Source organism: Stigmatopora argus, chromosome 1 (assembly GCF_051989625.1).
Source record: "Stigmatopora argus isolate UIUO_Sarg chromosome 1, RoL_Sarg_1.0, whole genome shotgun sequence".
NCBI lineage: Eukaryota > Metazoa > Chordata > Actinopteri > Syngnathiformes > Syngnathidae > Stigmatopora > Stigmatopora argus.
Genome location: NC_135387.1, coordinates 11946331 through 11965379, shown reverse-complemented (window position 1 = coordinate 11965379; position 19049 = coordinate 11946331). Strand labels below are relative to the sequence as shown.

General features: G+C 40.6%; 2 protein-coding genes across 10 annotated transcripts in view; one reads left to right on the top strand and one right to left on the bottom strand.

Annotated features, from left to right (window-relative positions):
• arhgef25a (Rho guanine nucleotide exchange factor (GEF) 25a) overlaps positions 1-19049 on the top strand; it is a 57914-nt gene that overhangs the window by 38358 nt on the left and 507 nt on the right. For 7 of the 9 annotated variants that reach the window (XM_077601985.1, XM_077602000.1, XM_077601976.1 and 4 more), the window contains one exon: positions 1420-3377. In XM_077601985.1, the coding sequence (XP_077458111.1) occupies positions 1420-1536 (117 nt within the window). In that variant the 3' untranslated portion in view covers positions 1537-3377. Of the gene's footprint in view, positions 1-1419; positions 3378-12742; positions 12759-19049 lie in introns of those variants that run through there. The other 2 variants (XR_013300496.1, XR_013300493.1) reach the window with 2 other exon arrangements.
• sp5l (Sp5 transcription factor-like) lies at positions 5107-7661 on the bottom strand. The gene is made up of 2 exons (XM_077599504.1): positions 7393-7661; positions 5107-6598 (listed from the first exon to the last, which is right to left on the bottom strand). The coding sequence occupies exons 1-2, from the start codon at positions 7444-7446 to the stop codon at positions 5549-5551; spliced, it is 1104 nt and encodes a 367-aa protein (XP_077455630.1). The 5' UTR covers positions 7447-7661; the 3' UTR covers positions 5107-5548.

Below are 19049 nucleotides of genomic sequence, written 5' to 3'. Positions count from 1 at the left end.
AATTAAAACATGTTAATACACCATTACTGAAGACCCAAGCTCAACTTTCAGATTCTAAACTACTAGGATGAATATCAACTTTCCAAAATGACAAATTCATAGCGAAAGAAATGAATGAGCACATGGTGCATTTTGAAACCCTGCATTGGGTGTGTCAAATTCATATTTTTTAGCATCAAAGTTATGGTTGTGAACGCATATGCATCTTTGGTTGTCTCATATCTCCCCATCTCATTTTCTGAACCACTTTATCCTCATTAGGGTCGTGGGGGGTGCTGGAGCCTATCCCAGCTGACTCCAGGCCAGAGGCAGAGGACACCCTGAATTGGTGGTCAGCCGATCGCAGGGCACAAGGAGACGGACAACCATACACACTCACACTCACACCCACACCCACACCTAGGGGCCATTTAGAGTGTCCAATCAGTCTACAATGCATGTTTTTGGAATGTGGGAGGTACCCAGAGGAAACCCACGCAGGCCCAGGGAGAACATGCAAACTTCACACAGGTGGAGGTGACCTGGATTTGAACCCAGGACCCCAGAGCTGTGAGGCCGGCGCGCTAACCACTCGCACCACTCGCACCACTCGCACCACTGGGTCGCCCTTATCTCATATAATGATGCAGTTTATACAAACAGCTAAGAACCATGAATCCGATGCATCCGATTTGCATTTGCGGGCCCTTCAAAATTATATGGTGGCCCAGGTCCGGCCCCCGCACCTTGAATTTGGCACCGCTGCCCGACATAAATTCACTCACTTCTACAGGAAGGGGAAAAAATACACAGAACAAAGACTGCGTGTGAGGCCAGACTATGTCTTGATTGGTTGTCATGGATACTCAGAGGGGAAAGCGGGTTTAAGAAAGCACTGCACATGACAATGGTGGAAATCGTGAAAAAAGTCAGCTACACATAAACAACATATGTGAGCGCTTGAAAGCAACATTTGGGAGCAGCTGGACAGTCTCTTGAGACTTTTCACATCAGTCTATGTCCTGAATATCAATTTTTAATCAAGTTACAAAGAGAACGTTAAAGAACTTTTTCTTCTCAAACTTTTCAGCATTGTTGTAGAACATTACAATCAGCAATTCTGCTCAATCGGTCAATAGTTGTTCACCGTGTTCTGATTTGGCTCAAGCTGGAATGGCTTCGTACATAACAACAGGAAGCAGACCGAGCCAGACGAGGAAGTGGGCAGTGATGCCTATCAAAAGGAGATCATTTTTTCCCCATACGGGAGGAACTTCACACTGAGACTGCTGCAGACACTGCATTGAATTCTTTCACGTGTTCATTATGTACAGGAAAAAGGCAGTGAAGGTTGAACTCGTGCTGAAAAATAATCTTGACTTGACTGTGTGTTATTGAAGTGCTTTCTTGTTAGCGTGACTAATTCCGTACTCCCCTCAGAGAGCCGGCGAAGGCTGCCGTAGGGGTCAAGATTGTGGAAGCCAGGCTCCGTTTTCGGGTCCCCTTTCCGGACGACGCCCGAGCAACTTGGCTCAGCTCGCTGAAGATGAACTATGATCTTTTCCTTTCTCATGAAGGAGAACATGAGGACTGAGAGAATTCGGTAATCTGAAGGAACCTTTGAAGGAACGTTAAGCAGCACCTGTAATTATCTCTTTTCTTTAGAAAAACAAAAACAAAGCAATTGCAAAAAGCAGGATGTTGCTGGGAAAAAGGACAATCAGCGTTATGACAATTACTGCTTTTTACTTTATTGTGGGTTTTATAGTGTGGGGATCAAGTTGGTCTGACTATCAAATGTTCATTCCTAATTGGGGCGGTCACTGGAGTGTGCCTTTCAGCGCGTATGCAATGATGTATGGATGCTTTCCCCCCATGCATGAGCGTGTGCAAGTTTCTGAGTGACTTCTTCCTGAACTATCCGTTAATAATATACACCTGGCCGTTCCTCAGATGACTGTTTAGTAGACAGGCTTAGGAAACCCTTTCATTGTGACCATTCACATTAAATTCAAGAGTTGGTGTGAGAAGGAAAGAGAACACAGACATGGTTGCCTTCCATGAGACCAAGTGTAAAGATTGAAGTGCACGGAACAAGTTCCCTGATAATTGATATTACTCTGAAGACACATTTAGGTTATATTGTGCTTTTGCTGGAAGATGTGAAGACCTCTGGAGGGCGCCAAGCGTCTGGCACTGCTACAGTAGCAAGGCTGTGTTTATTTGTTCACATGCTAAATTCTATGGTGTACTTTTTATTTTAATTTTTTTTAATGTGCTATTATTTTGCAATTATTTCAAACTCCACCCAAAGTTAAGAAGTTTTTTTTTCAGAGGACTGATACGTGTTTGTGATATCCAAAGATTAAAAACCTGTAATCAGTTGTTTACTGTTGTCCACCATCCCATGAATACTGTAAATACCATTTAAGATTAACCAATGGAGGAGGGAAGTAAAAAGTACAAATACTTGATTAATATGCTTCAAACGTTTTAAGGTATCTATACTTTTCTTATGTGATTTTCTGATGGCAGAAACATGTTCTATTGCATTTAAGTACGTTTTCATTCGGTGCTTCTTTTTTTGGCTACAGGATTTGGAAGTACTTCTACTAAACAGTCTTTTATTTTAACAGATTTAACCTCAGAGTTTCAGCCAGTAACCACACATTTTCTTCCAAGTTTTATCATGTGTGGATGCACACAAAAATGCTACTTCAGCTGTTCATGGAGAGCGAAAAAAAGTAGAAGAGAGTCTCCTAGAGGTGAGCTTTAGATGCATGAAATGAATGAGGAGCGCTTTTTGGCCAGTAGAGGATGATGAAGTTCATCCTCTCCAAATAGCCAGCATGGGCCAATCATACTAGGCCAGGGGTGGGCAAACCGGTCCTCAAGGGCCACTGTGGTTGCAGGTTTTTTGTTCCAACCGAGCAGGTCACAGACAGTTTACCCAATAAGATTTCTGCAGAAAACAAGAAGCACCTGACTGCAATTCACTGATTGCACTTGTATGACACCAAAAAAATGTGTCTTCTTTATGGGTTAGAATGAAAACCCGCACCCACCACGGCCCTTTGTGGAATCGTTTGGCCATCCCTGTATTAGGCCCATTCACATTTATGATCATGTTCTTCTGCATCAGTGAGAAGAACTAAACCGAACTAGAGATATGCAGCTGAATGGAGGCTTTTGGTAAGAATACTGCGACTGCTTAGCACAGCACGGTTGTACAAATATGTTAATGTTTTGGATAAATGAATTGGCTAATGCAGATGTGGTTTATTTATCAACCTCTGCTCTTTTTTCTCTTAAGAAAGAATGTCGTAATGTAAATTTTCATACAGTATTGATGCAGATGTATAAATTGATAATAAATATTACTGTAGTTGAATGTAAAAGCATAAGCGTGTTGGAAGTGACAGCAGTTGACACGTGGTGCTTGGCCCCCACTTGATACAATTTAAACATATGTGGCCATGCAAAATATAATAGTGTTTGATGAATGGATTTTGAGCAGTCGATATTTAAAGGTAACAGTTTAAATATTTTTTATGTTGATGCCAATTATTTAGTGGTTTGGGCTTAAAATATTTAATGGTTCCACTACCACCTTAATGCAATCAAATATAAAGTTCTAACTTAAGAAAAGCAGCTCCAAATGCCAGCGCCAAATTTTATGGTTAGTATTGTGCTCTTTTCTTTATGAATACTTTTTGCTCTAAACATCCCGTTTTACAATAATAGTTAAAAAGTTCAGACCTGCTAGGTTTCATTAAACCACATTAAATCCCCTTCCCCCACTTTGGCTGATTTTGTTAAACAAAAAAAAAATCTAAGGTCCACAAACACACTGGATGTAGCACAGCCAAAAGAAATGTAATGATGCAAAGAGCCTTTTGGGAATAAATTAATACAATTTTGTGTGGAAAAAATATGTAAATATAGGTTGTTAATCTAGGTCGGTGCTATCATTGCTTTCTTTCAAATATGGATGTTGATATGTATCTGGCGCTTAAGTTGTCTGACCTCTGTGTTGGCCTGAATTTTGTTCAGTGTGAATGTTTGTCCCTACACTATGTGCGATCAATCCATCTTTCATCACTGCATATCTAAACCACCATGAAACATTTTTTTCAGTGCAAAACATTATACATGCTGCAGGTGACGCAACACACCTTTTGATAGCAGTGAAAAAAATTGATGTGCAATTGCCATAGAAAATCTTTCAGGTTAGTATCATTTAAATGGACGTTTTTAGGACTTTAGTTGGAAGCAAGTTTTCTTCCTTACCTAAAAATGAAAAACTCTGCTTCATTGCGTGTAGTCATTTTATGTTAATGTTTGGAGTGCAAAAAAAAATTCAAGTGAAAAAATATGACATTATTGCTGGGTTATACTTTGCAAGCCATTTGCTTTAGTCAGCTTTGTTTTCCCCTGAAATCGAAGTCTGCTATGTTGTTGAACCCCTTGATAAGAATACAGGCGAGGGTCTGGCATCCCCCTTGAAGAAGGTTCAAACAGAATTGAAACAAAGAGCAGGAACCCCCGGATGAGCAGACATCTGGTTGGCCGCTTTCTGAATAAAGGCCCATTCTGTGCTGTAAAGCGGAGCCTATCGTAACACGACTGTGATATACGGCGGCGGGTCGCGAGTGGGGGCGTAGGGTATTAACTTTCACAAGGGTGCAAAATCAAAGGGAGTTTCAGTCACCACCGAGGGGGTCTCACCAACAGGGGTCCCATTCACAGTGAATTCTTCGTCATTGCTCTCTGTGGCATCTGTTGACTCGGTCTTGTGCGTGGAGCGAAAGAAAACAGCCATTAAAAGGCCACATGACTGTGAACTTGATTGCAGAAGGCGCAACAAACACCCATCAATGGGATGAGTGTTTACTCAGAGGTGCGAAGTTCTTTGAAGAGCCCACCATGTTGGCCTTTTTTCACGCCAGCAGCACAATGGGACAGCGTTGCTATTCTGCCTCGGATGAAATGAATGAATAGGGCTTTGGGGGGGATTCACACATTAAGAGAATGAGATGGTCGAATTAACCCGCGTTGGAAACGTGTGAGAAGGCATGATTAAAGAAGCGCGTGGCCGTTCTACACGCAGATTGTTTATTCAAAAATGTTCAACATGCAGCCACTAACCCGAGTACATGGTTCACATTGATACATAATTTACAGTAAAATTGGAATGTTTTGTGTACAAATTCTGAAACAAAACTGAAAGATTGTCTGTGTCCAAAATGATAAGCAAAAGCAACCAAATTTGGGCGAGTCTTCAAATGATTCACCAGGTCAGCGGACTTATCCATTCATCCTGGGCTTACTTGTATGGCTTACATTTAAATGCACAAAGGCATTTTCCTTTTTCTTCTTAAAATACAGTATATAACAAACTGATAATGTGAACCCTTTTTCCCCGGTTTTTGACATAAAATAAACTTTAGCAGGAGTGTAAAATCCTTTTTCTCTTTGACAAAACAAGATGTGCGGATGCCGCCTAGTGCAAACATGGCGTGAAGTCCTATAATCACTCTGTTTCGATTGCAAAGGTGGACAGCAGACGTTACTCTCGCTTAATGTTGGCCAGGAGAGCCTCTGAGCCTTGCGACGGCTGCTGTGCCGACCTGCTCTTCCGGGTCTGGTGGGTCTTGACGTGCTTGGAGAGGTGGTCGCTCCTCATGAACCTCTTGCCGCACTGCTGGCACCCGAAGCGCTTCTCGCCGGTGTGCGTGCGCAGATGCCTCTGCAGCTCGTCCGAGCGCGTGAAGCTCTTGCCGCAGAAGAGCCAGTTACAGATGAAGGGCCTCTCGCCGGCGTGCCAGCGCAGGTGGGCCTTCAGGTGCGATGTCTTCTTGTAGACTTTGCCGCACTCGGGAACGTGGCAGATGTGCAGTCTCTTCTTGCCAAACTCCAATCCTCCACCGCTGGCTTGACAGTTGGGGCACTTGCAGCGCCTGCAGCGGCGTGTAGAGCTCAGCAGGCCCTTGGAACTCCCTTGCAGGAGGGCAGCTATCTGAGGTTGATGGCCCAACACCAGCTGCCTGCCCAGGGCAAAGGGATGGCCGGAGGGTGTGGCATTGCTTTGGGGGAGGCTCCACCATTGCTGGCCCTCGGCCGCATGGCCTCCGGCCAGGTGGTGTCTGGCTGAGGAGTTCTGGAGAAAGTTGGGGAAGTTTTGTCCCACGCCGCCGTGCTGCGGGTAGTAGGAGCCGTTAGCCTGCGGCTGTGAGGACAGCGCTTTGACGGGGGACAGTTCGAATGAGTAGGACGGCGTGGGCTCAGCCGGAGGGGTGAGGGGAAGCTCGTGATGGTGGTGGTGGTGGTGAGCGTGATGGGGGTGATGGTGGTGCCCCAGGCTGGACTGCGCGTGTGTGGGAAACTGCACCTTGGGCACGGTGAAGGTCATTTGGTGCGTGCTGAGGGCCGCGCCGGGCGCCACCTCATTGCTCCACAGCTGGAACATCCCCGATGCCGAGCTGACCGCCCCCTCGTAGGGGAACTGGGAGCCCTCGGAGCCCGGCGTGCCGCTCACCTGCCAGGCTTGGCTGCAGGTGGTGGCCAGGAAAGAAAGGGCGTTGGGGTGGCCCTCGGGCGAGGAGCTGGGCGTACGATCCTGAAAATGCAAAAAAATTAGAATATCGTCTTACAGAAATTCAGCTCTTCGGTATGATTGTATCTTATTAGTCAGCATAAAAATGATTAGCGGCAAATGCAAGATTGTAACTTTATGCACCAATACTATCAATTTAGGAAAAAAATTAAATTGACAAATTGTCGTTTGAGATGGTTTACTTATCATTGATGGTACGTTAACTCAAAATTAACTTGTTGAATAAACACAATTGCATGGTGTTTTGAAAAGTAAATATTTTTGCTTTGGGTGTTGTAATTGTTTGAAATTAATCAGTCAGTGGTTGGTAAATCTTATTAATTGCACACTAATCGCATACTAAGATTGACTTTAATATCATTCACTTTTGCAGTTTTCTTTTCTTAATATTCGAATGTTTAATCGGTTCAACACAGCCACTCCATTCAGTAGACTGTAGTTAAATTTAAGTTAAACATTATAAATAAAATTAATACAGCAAAAACAGAGGTTTCTCAAACTAAATCAATGAAAATCAAACTCATCTTGATGTAACTTTGACACAATCATTAAAGTTAATAGAAATGAAGGAAAAAGTTACTACTTTCTCAGAAAATTTCAATTGTACAAGTGTGCGCTTGTAATTAAAAAAAAATCAACCGCGATTGACTGTTTTATCCAGAATATTCTCAAAAACAGACAACTTTCTATCTCTAACTGCGGACGTTCATTGAATTTTCATACAATTTCCCTATCCCGTTGCGCCATCATCTCACTAACCGACCCTTAACGTCACACAAGCGGGACTCGTGACCTACCTGTAAAAAGGTGTGCAAAAAGTTGTCCGTCCTTTGTATGGTGAGCGCAGCCATGTGTCCTAGCGTCACTTCTCTCCTCGCACATGCGACAATAATAAAGTCTCACCCGGTCCCGCACGATCGCTCTCGGCAAGAACCGCAACGGGCCAATCCCGCGGCATTCAAACCCACGTCCACGCGCGTCAGTGGAAAGCTGGCTTTGCCGATCCACAGCGAGAAAAGGCGCACCAATCCAAATCCTTGCGAGCAACTCCTGAGGAGGGGGAGCTGCCAGCCTCTCCCCTTTATAGAGGCAAAAGAGTGGCTCAATGGGGTTTCCACAATTATGCAGGAGAGCAAATCATTGCAGGGGGGTGGGGGTTTGTAGTTTCAAGGGTTGGGTCACTCACTCATGATTTCACTTCACCCTAAAGTTGTTCCCCAACAACTGGGGCAGGGGTTGGGACCCTTTTTGAGAGAGAGAGCCATAAACAATTCATATGATCTAATGTTATTTCTTGAGAGCCATTCTCAGAATTGAAAAGTAAAAATATATGAAAATTTGTGATTTTTTTTCTTCTTTTTTGTCATTTCACCACTTTTAAAGTACAAAAAGTCTCTGAATTCTTTTGACAACATTGTTATGCTGTTGCTAATCAATCAGTATCAATGAGATTATTGATGCAGAAGAGTAATGAAAAACTAAATTATGATTAAAGTGGTGCTAGAGGTAGTGTCAACGCCACGTGGCGCTCCTATTGGTGCGTTCGGGACTCGGCTCTCTCACCAGTGATTTCCATATTTTACCTCACAGGTTAGTGGAGAGCCATATGCACCCATGGCAAGAGCCACATCTGGCTCCTGAGCCATAGGTTACCTACCCCTGATCTGGGGGAAGGTGTCTTTCCCCCTATTGGTATGAACTCAACTCCTGCGAGGAGATTGGGATTTACACTAAGAATAGTGTAGACCAGAGGTAGGGAACCTATGGCTCTCAAGCCATATGTGGCTCTTGATGGGTGCATACGGGTCTCTGCTAACCTGTAAGCTAAAATGTGGAAACCGCTCATGAGAGAGCCGAGTCTCAAACGCACCTACGGGTGTGTTGCGTGGGTACACCACTATGATGGCAACACTACCTTCCGCGCTGTTTTATTGTTTTTCTTCATTGCTCTATTTTTCATCCATACACTCATTATATAGCAATAGCGTAACAATTGTTGTTAATTGTTGGCTCTCCCTGTCAAAAAGGTTCCCGAGCCCTGGGGTATATATTGAAATTGCTAACACTCACCTAGATGTGAAGAGGTGTCAAACATTCCTATTTGTCAGTTTCCTACCTTGAAAAAAATCATTGTTTATGATGTAGGTGAACTTGTAGAAAAAATGTTATTGTTTTAGGCCTGAAAGCTGTTTTTAACTAAGTTAGGGTGTGGTCAGTTGAAAATGGATTGCCGTTTTTTTTCCAGTAGTATCAAATTTTCTCTCTCCACAGTTCACCTACTTATGTTGTTACTACTTGCACACAATTATCCATATCTTTTTGTTGCAAAAAAACATAGTGCAAAAGAAACTTTTCGGTCATGCTAATTTTATTTATATATAAAACTAGAAAATATTTAAAGTAATGTTCATTCATTCATTTTCTGAACCGCTTATCCTCACAAGGGTCGCAGGGTTAAAGCTGTTTTTTTAATGTATTTTTTATTTTTATCTTTTAAATGGGGATCATATTGTTCTAAAACCTGACGTGACCCAAAATTTTGATCAGTTTTGGATTCCGCAACCAACAATTTGTTTTAAAATAGCTAAAGAGTAGTGAAACTTGAGTCACACGGACAGGTGTTATACGCCATGTTTTACCAAATGAGTTAGTGGGAAAATAAAAGTGGATGAATACAAGTTACTTTTGGAGAAACCTCACACAACTTATTGTATCAAAGTTCTAACAGATTTACACCGAGGACCGTAAAACTGCTTAGTCTGTTGAATGAAAACAAAAATGAAACAACATTCCTTACAGCAGCTTTGTCAAAATCTATATTTAATTCGAGAAGTACCGCTTCAACGTCATCGTGGGAATTTGAATAATAATACATATATTCAAAACACAACAGTCTCTGATGAGGATTTTGATACGGGAAAGTGCAAGGTTAGGTTTCCAGTCAGCAAATTAAGCCTCCATAAATTTCAGTAGCTAGTTTTTTTTTGTTCAAAAACAAACATCCAAATTGCCTTCTTTTTTTTGGTTGTTGCTACTTCGCGTCTTAATGATAAACTTTATGTGGAATGGTTTTTACACACACATCCCCCCCCCACAAAGCTAATTGATATAACTCAATCAAAGTGAGTTCTCACCAGTAGGTGACACATCAAATAGGCTGCTCTGTGTGACATTCTCACATTGGAGAGTTCAAGTGGAGGCCGCTTCAGATGTGCTCCATTAAATGCAGATTGAGGCTTAATCTCATTCTGTAAATCTGCTCACCATTACAATGTTAAGTGTTTAAATCCAGGCTGGGAACCCGCTTCTCATGTAAATTGGGAGCTCTGCATTTATCTGCTGCTCCTTGTTCCGCCGACTGTAATCCCTAAATAAACACACCTCACAGAGAAGGCAGCTCACTCGTATTACAATATAGTTCGATCAGAACGCATTTTGTTGATCAGGTTTGGCACATATGAGAAGAATCCAAGTAAAGATTACATGACGTGTTATTCTAATTCTTTTAATGTTCTTTATCGTTTACTTTATAGAGCAAAAGTCACCAAGCTCAAATGTGTGTGACTTTTTCCTGTCATCTCCTGCACGAATAAACTCAGATTTTTTGGTAACTGTGCGAACCATCACTCCTTCTATATGTTCTCCTACCTGTCACTCCATGTGAATTAATTGTTTATTTATGGTAAATTGTGAAGTGATACCTCTGCATATTTCAGTTGTGGTACACATCTCACAAAGAACCATAAAATCAATAGATTTGTTAACATTTTGTTGGTTTCTGTTTTTAAACTTAACTATTTTTTGGAGATTCCACTTTTGAGATGAAATTGGTTCTTGAAGGACATCCTTTTTTTCTTCCAGGAAACTGAGATTTTATATAACAGTTTGCCTCCTAATGATTTAATATATAAAGAATAACAAAAAAATAACACTGACCAGAAGACACCTCTCAATCTGTTGTGAATTTAGTACAATTTGTTATTTTACGCTTAGTCCTCGTCAATGCATAATTTAAATCAGTGTAAAACTCACTGTGTAAGACTTACTGTAAAATAACAAATTGTACTAAATTCATGACAAATTGGGGTGTCTTCTGCTCAAATAACTCTGTTTTTCTCTTGTTTTTCTGTTATCCAAGACTTTTTTCTCCAAAATATTTTCTGTTAAAATGTCATTATCTAAAGTCATAAACCTTAAAATAATTTAGTAAAATAATTGTAATTGAAAAGACACTTCAGGTGTATTTAAATGTAATATTTCCCCTTATCCGCTCAGAAAAGGGAGAGCCCAAATGGATCTTCCCTGTACAATTGTATCGGTGCAATGCTAACAAAACGAATATAACGAATGTCCTAAATGTTTATAGGCCATAAGGTAGCATGAAGGTCACTACAACTTTGATTCTATTGCACCCCTGGAATGTATCAAAATGGCCTAACTCTGAATGCAAAAAGAAAGGCCGGTTTGGTAAGTAAGGATGACAGGAGGCAACAGTACTGTATGCGATCATGTCTCAGCTTTATTACGGAGCAGAAGTTGTTAATTACCCCGACTCTTATTTCCTGTCCCCTCTCATCAACCCCCTCCTCCTCCCCAAAAATCCCCCGCCACCCTCCGACACAGCCCCCCCACCCGCAACCCCAGCACGCTGCCTCCCAGATGAGTGGCTTTGAAGTGCAAAGTACTCTCTCCTCACTTTGAACTGCGAAAACAATGCTCATGTGGCTTTGCTTACCTTCTTCATGTTAGCTCATTTAAATAGACCTGGATACGGCTTCCACCGTTTTCAAGGGAAAACTCGCTTCGAGAGAAAGAGGTCCCCGTGCTCGCCGAACAGCTGCCGAGATGGCCGCTAATCAGGCCCGAGCTGTCTTGCATTTGGACGGCGCTCCAGCTGACTGCTGGGCGCCTGCGCCAGAAAAAAAAAACCTGCTGTGTACTTCCATCCTGGAAAAGAAATGGTGCACAATCATTTTCAATATGATTACATTAATGTAAAATAAATAAATCACAACCGCATCACAATGATGCTGTCATAGTTCTCTATTTGTGCAGCAACATGGAAGGAATCACACCTAAATTCAAGACAAAAAATAGTACTCATAAATGACCATTGAATCATGGATGTTTCGACTGGTTTTATTTCGATTGTCCTGTCTTGTCACTAGCAAATGTTACATTTTAAATCGCTAGTATTTTGTAAAAATCCTTATCGATTTCTGACTGAAGATAGTTGAGGTCAAAAGTTCATGTTGTTTGTTGCCATCTTTTCACATCCCGGGATCATTGTCTTGTGTCAGAGCTCCGACACCATTGATGTGATAGTTATCTCAAAAACAAACATAAGAGTTTGTGTTGTCACGCTCCCAACCAAGTGGGGCAGTGATAACAGAGTGAGAAGTGGGAAAAAGGTTGAATTGAGATTAAAGTAAAATAATTATCCAGCAACTATCCACTCAGAGACAAATCTGGTTATAACTAAAAAGATTAGAGCATTTCTTAAAGACAGCAATGACAATGTGGAAAGCACATTGAAGGAGACCTACAGAACACTTAAATACATTTGAATGATTATTAATAATTGATAAATACAGTATATATAATGATAATGTCACCATTTGATGAAAAACCTTGCTGCTGACCATGACACAAAAATAATGGTTTAGTCTATTCTAAACCACTTTTTAAAGAAATGCTATCAAGCCTAATAGAGAGAAGGAAAAACTAAATCAATCTTCTGTTACATTACGATTGAGTAATTCTGATGAAGACATCCAAGGTGCTTTAAAATAATATTGTTGTACAACACGATTTGTATTCTTTCTGTTATCACAACTATGGCCCTTTAAAATTGCCTGGAAAAAAATCTGTTTAAATAAGGGAATAAAACATATGTTCTCAGTAAATTGCAAAATATTGTTTCTATATCAAAGAAGAAAACAAATCCAATTGAATAATTCAAAATAATAGAAAGGTGAATTATAGAGCAAACAGAAGTTTAATGATTAAAATGTTAAAGATAAAAAAAAACTAACATGTTGTACTCATTCTGATGTATTTGGTTGAAGATAATTTAAACTCTTCAAACTTGTCTCAAAACTTTGAATATTTGAGTGGCTTGTCAAGCTGTTTTTATCTTGCCTGCAGGGCAGTTTTATGTTTTAAAAGCTTCACCACTAAATTGTCCCAGCTGCCTCGACCATCTGCACTCGAAAAGGACAAGATCTGCACAGGAGAGCAGCCTTTGTGCTGGTGGCCATGTCAAAGAAGGCCACTTTACGGCACATCGCCAACTCAACGGCCCTCGTGTGACAAATGTGACCTAATAGCTGACAGACAGACGGACAGCATGATGTTAAGTGTGCTGCTTCACCCGAAACCATTGAGCTACGGGACAAACTGTGCCATAATTAGCATGACACTCTGCTTCTTGAGGATGATGAGCTACATATACATCAACAGCTGGACTTTACAGCGCAACAATTTGATACCTCAATCGGGAGTCTGTTGCTGCTTCCTATTGAGCTCAAACTGTCTTTGAGACATATGCCGGCCAGACATTGAGCTTGAACGAGCTTTTTAAAAGGCATAAACAACTAGGGGCTAATCTTTCAACAATTCAATTCCTATTATTATTTTTTCGGCTTTGACTTGCAAGCAAAAATCGAGCAGTGAACTCACGTAATAACGCTTGATTACCTCAACTCTTCAGAATGAGCACAGGCATGATTGCAGAAGATAATCCACTATTCAACATTTATTTAAATATAACAGTTGACATTTACAAGACTCCTTTTTGATTAGCTAAAAAGTACTGGCATTTGGAAATGTCTGAACATGGCTTTTTTGACCCAGATCACTCAAATATTGGCGATCATCGACTCCTTGCTTTCTTTTTTTCTATTAAAAAAGAGTATTTCTGCTGGGATGCACATGATCAAAACATTGTCTTGATCTTTAAAACTCTCGTTTGAGTGGCCAATATTCCCCGTGTATAAACCCGATTCAAAAGGAGTACATGAGTGCCAATTCACTAGCCTTGAATATAAAATACATTAGGATTACATTTATCATTAACATTATCTTTGTTTGGGTGGCAAAGATTAAATTCGGGGTCTATTATGCCCATGATGCATCTTTTTTCACGTTCCGGAAAACCTTTTGCCATGCCACCTGTCTCTTTATGGTATTAAAGCACTCTCTTACTCATTACCAGGGTCCCCATGCTCCTAATTATCTTCCATGTTGTATATTACTCTGCCAAATGTCTATTTCTTTCTAAGAAGAGGAAAGAAAAACATGCTCCCCTGATTGCATACATCACAAACATCAGATGTTGCAACATTGAGGAGAGTAAATCATTCTCAATAATAATAATAATACTTACTGCTCATTTGCACCAAAATCTTGCTACTTGCACTAATTGTCTGTGTCACATAGCATATTGGTACTGTGTAGTGTAGATGGGATTTAAATCTTTAGATGGGCATTCTTTTTGAGTTGCAGATAGATTTTATTCTGTATATAGTTATTTGCTGTATTTATTACGGTTACACTTTTGAACCAGAGCTGCACAACAATTTCTTCGTAACATGTACAATTACAACAAAGCATTCTATTTCTCTCGAGATGTAATGACATAAGGTATACACGACAGATTCACATCAGTTGAAGAATTATGATTTTCTATGACTGAATTTATTGAGTACATAGTAAGCAAAGTTTTGCCTGGGCTCTAGAAGGAGTGATGCAAGTTTTATGCATGCACCGTACGAAGCTATTTGGACGGCTGGTGTATTTTATGTAAAGGTTTGGAGTACTTAAATTAGGATTTCAAGTTCAGTTTACACATAGTAAAAATTGGTACTCGGACGTTTGGTCGCCGGACTTTTGGTCGCCGGACGTTTGGTCGGCCGGAAGGTTATTGATAATTACCATTTAAAATTGTTGCTCAAATTCCCTAAATACAAACTGCGAATTATTATTCAGTCATATTTAATGCCCTATTAATTATTAGGCTAAAGAAAAGCTCAAAATTTCCTGTACTTTTATTGTGTTTTGTTGGAGAACTTGTTAAGACCCTGACTGACGTCCCTTCGTAAGGGGACAACCCATGTACATACACACTCTTATACACTCACACGCCCGCTCAGTGAAACTGCTCAGGGCCATTGTTGGGTTTGATTGTTGCGTAGACTGTGTTGTTTTACCTTGTTTGGTCGCCGGACTTTTGGTCGCCGGACGTTTGGTTGCCGCACGTTTGGGTCCGGGCGACCAAACGTCCGGTCACGGTAAAAATTGTACAGATCAGGTATATGCTACACGCCCAACCAGGTGTATAATAATTTATTTCCAGTCGTAGGAAGTGACGTAGATTTATACATGCGTATTATCTAGCGAGCTGTACGGATTGGGTAGTAACATGAGCTAAGTGTAACTGCTTGTGACTTCTTGTCTTTACGACGGCAATTCCGGAGGGTAAAATTGTCTCAACAGTCAAGTCAATTAAAGGTCGCAAATAGTTTGAATTTGAATCCTTTGATGTCATTGCGGTGTTCCCACGTCTCAGCGTGTGAGAGGCCCAAAACTACAATTGCTCCCTCATCTCTTGTCCATTAACATGAACATACCCCTGAAGCCCTGCTATAAAATCTCCAGTCAGGCAGACAGGTCCCATCTCCACTTGTCAAAGAAAACTTTTATCAATACCAAGAGCACTTGAAGTTTGTTTGCATTTTGTTTTCCAGCACTCTTAACAACTTCAAAAGTCAGATCACAGGAGTATCTGATCAAAGCGCTTCATGGTTAGTTCTGGAAACACAGGAGTGCTACGCCACGCTTTGATACTCTACATCAATATTTCAATTCAACAATCACTTGACATGCACCCATGCTCCCAGAGACGGAAGACGAAAGGGAAGTGAGTGAACTTGCAAAAAAGAAACATATTGAAGATATCTTCACCTTCCCTTAAATCAAACAACAGTGCATAGCGGCCGCAACACAAATTTTAATTCTCAACAATGTTTGAATTAGGAAAGCCATGTCCCAAATATAACATTTACTTTTTGAAATTGATCCACGAAATTATGATAACCCAAAAAACTGACACGGTGAAACTCCAAAGTGTGAGCAGAGCATATGTTTCATGTTTTATCAAAGGCGAGTGGTGCATGGGCTCGACTGCGATAAAGTCGAACACAGTCCATCTGGCGCACGTCACTTGCATGCAGCTTCATAATCATTTCATCATCTCGACAGGATACGACAAACGTCTGAAGGTTTTGCCGCGTTTGATGTGAAAGACTGCGTGTATACTTGTAGTCCATTGACCTGCAACGTGACTGATGCGGAAGCCTCCATGATGCGTTCGTAGAACGCATCCAAATAAACAAAACATGTTCAACTGTACTTTTTAAATGAGTGTGGAAAGAATGACGCAATCCAGACACTTGGTAGCACTTTATTAAAGCAGTCATTCAGTGCATATTTTCAAGCATTTTAGATGAAACGTAAGTCTTATAAGTAAACTCTTTTATGTTTAATTATTTTCCAAAGAAGAAAGGGCACAAAACACTGTAAGGTCATGAAAATTCATTCACATTCATCAGTTTCATGACTCACCCTTAACCCTTTAAGATTCGGGCCTATTTTGTCCGATTTTACATGCCTTTGATGTTTCCTTTATATTTCAAAGAAAGGCTTGTCTACAATGGCCTGGTTTGTCCCTCTTGTCAGGACAATAAACAATTTTGTTTGTCACACTTTTCCTAATGACAACCGAACAACCTCGAGAAACTGTTTTCAAGCTTGATAGTATTTATTCAACTTGTAAATAAGACTGAAAAGTTTTATTTGTTAACTCAACAGAAACACCAGGTCATTGATGTTTTTGGCCTCATACTATTCATCAAAACATGTAATCATTAATTCATTCATTTTCTGCGATGAAACCAACAACATATGTTCCTGCCGAAAATTAACGATTAAAAACGCAACCAAAGTAGATGTGATTAATGCCACAGAGTATTGAGGTAAATATCAATATCTATTAATTCACAGGGAGGATTTTCTGATAGGTTTGAGGAACCAACAAAAAATGCTTTCCCTAAATCGGAAGCATGAAGATTTATTCACTTAGTAATGTTGGGATGAGATGGCAACAAATATAAGTGTTGGACAAAATCTGAAAAAGTAGTAAGATCAGGAAAAGCTTCAGAGGTGTTAATCATTTAAAATGATTAACCTCAATGGTGTCATTGTAGATAGCGGTTATTGCACACCAGCCCTTTTCACAAGAGGTTTAAATTAATGTTCATGCATTTCGCCAGTCAGGCATTGAAAATTGATGACAACTAATTTATCAAGAAAAAATTGAATTGTTTATTTATGGCGGTTGCTGTGTAAATTCCCCAAAACCATGAATTCCCTACAATTGCTTGTCAGTGCATTGCCACAAGGAATGAATAATAGAAAAAGCCAACGCAGAGACAAAAAACGAACAACTGGATTATCAATCATAAAGCGTCTCTATACACATTCAGACAAAGATGAACAAAGGTAAATAACGAGCCCTTAACGCTTGACAATACCATTTACAGCCATCAAGTTAATGTGGGTATTGTAGTATCCGGGGAGCGCTGCCAATTGATCTTATAGCTTTGTTCTTTGGCACTGGGCGACGGGACAGGAGCACCTGTCATTGGGATTCAATCTGCTCCCGAATGCAACTGAGGCACACAGGCATTTACCAGAAATGGCTTCCCTATTTTTTTTTACATTTGTGACTTAATTAATCACATTTCTTTGATGAATTAATATTAATTCATTTCTGCGAGCCGCTTACCTTCACAAGGGTAAAAAAAACGTGTCAAGTTTCTGAATCGTCAGCAACAACTGGGCAACTCCTGCATTCCTGATCTATGGTCATTAAAATATTAATATTTCAACATTAATGTATTTATTTCAATATGCTATAATTTCATCATTTCTTTTCAAGTTAGGTTAGGTTAGGTCTTTATTTCATCCCGTATTCGGAAAATTTATTGGTTGCAGTAGCAAGACAGACACAAGACATTGTAGACCTAAGTAAAAAACTAAATACCAAAATGCAATAAAAAAAAGACAGAAAAGCAGAAAAAACACAAAACGAGCAAGAGCGGACGGAGCTACTGCTACCGGCTGCCACTTGAGCGGTGCCATCTTGGTTGCAGTAGCAAAAACGGATACAGACACAAGAAAAGACGTTGTAGAGTTGGATAAAACTGGAACCACACACAGGAAGTCTTCCATAAGATGGGGAACTTCTGCAGACTGTGACCGAGGTTGAAAATATGCAGAGTCACTCTTCCAAGCTTATCCCCACAGTCCCTCAGTAGTCTGGAGCTGAAGAATCAACAGTAGCAGAGTAGAACCCCTCGACTCCTTTTCCGGCCTGGTAAGCGCCGACAGCTCTTCCATCTTATCGGAGAGGGATCTCACTTTCCCCATAATAATAGATGGAATGGTTGGTCTGAAGTGTCGCTTCTTCTCCCGGCACTTTTGTCCAGTTCCGGATTTCCAGCAGCATTGAGGTGTTGCTCCGTCTGCTGCGTATTGTTCACAGCTAATCCCATGTGTATGACAGCGTAGGCATGGCTGAATGGTTCCAAAAAAGAAATAGCAGAAAGTTGTAAAATCATTACAGTAAAAAGTATGACGTGCAAAGTAAAGTAATAAGGAATGTATTAAGAAATATTAAAATGTAATAAAAAAGATAGAAAGGCTGTAAAACACGAAAAACAAGACTGGACAAAGCTACTGCACTGGCTGCCGCCTGACGGCGCCATCTTGGGATTTAAAAAAAAAAAAAAACCTATTAATACCTTTTGCCCATAGTTAGCTGGGATAGACTCTTCCACCCTGCCGACCCTCGTGAGGATAAGCGGTTCGGAAAATGAATGAATTGTCCATTCTTATTTGTCCTGTTCATCTGCTTAAGCCCATACAACAAGAGAGTCTTAAAAAGCCTGGAACACTTTTAATGTGCAACATTACTACCTCTTGTACTTGTTTATATCATGTTGTTTATTTCATGAATACAGCTGGACAGAAATCAACCTGGAGGGATAGAGGTAAAGAAGGGAGAGTCATTCAAAAACAAATTTAATATAATATAGTACACAGGGAATTGGCCTTTTTTGTGCTGGGGATGGCTTTGAGTTAGTGTATCTTCTCAAAAAAAATTCTAGGACTTTTAATCCATTCATCTAATAGCAATCCAAATAAAACTCCTCTTCCTTGAAGTTGAAGAACAGGAAAATCATAGGAGGCCAAACCTGAAATGTAATTCATATTGCATGTGATGCCCCCCAACGTGCCATCTGTCTAGGGAGCCAAAATTGGGCATGCTGCAACAAGATCTCATGGCAAGACTCCAGCTAAAATTGGGCACGCTGAGCAAGCTGCAAGGGGC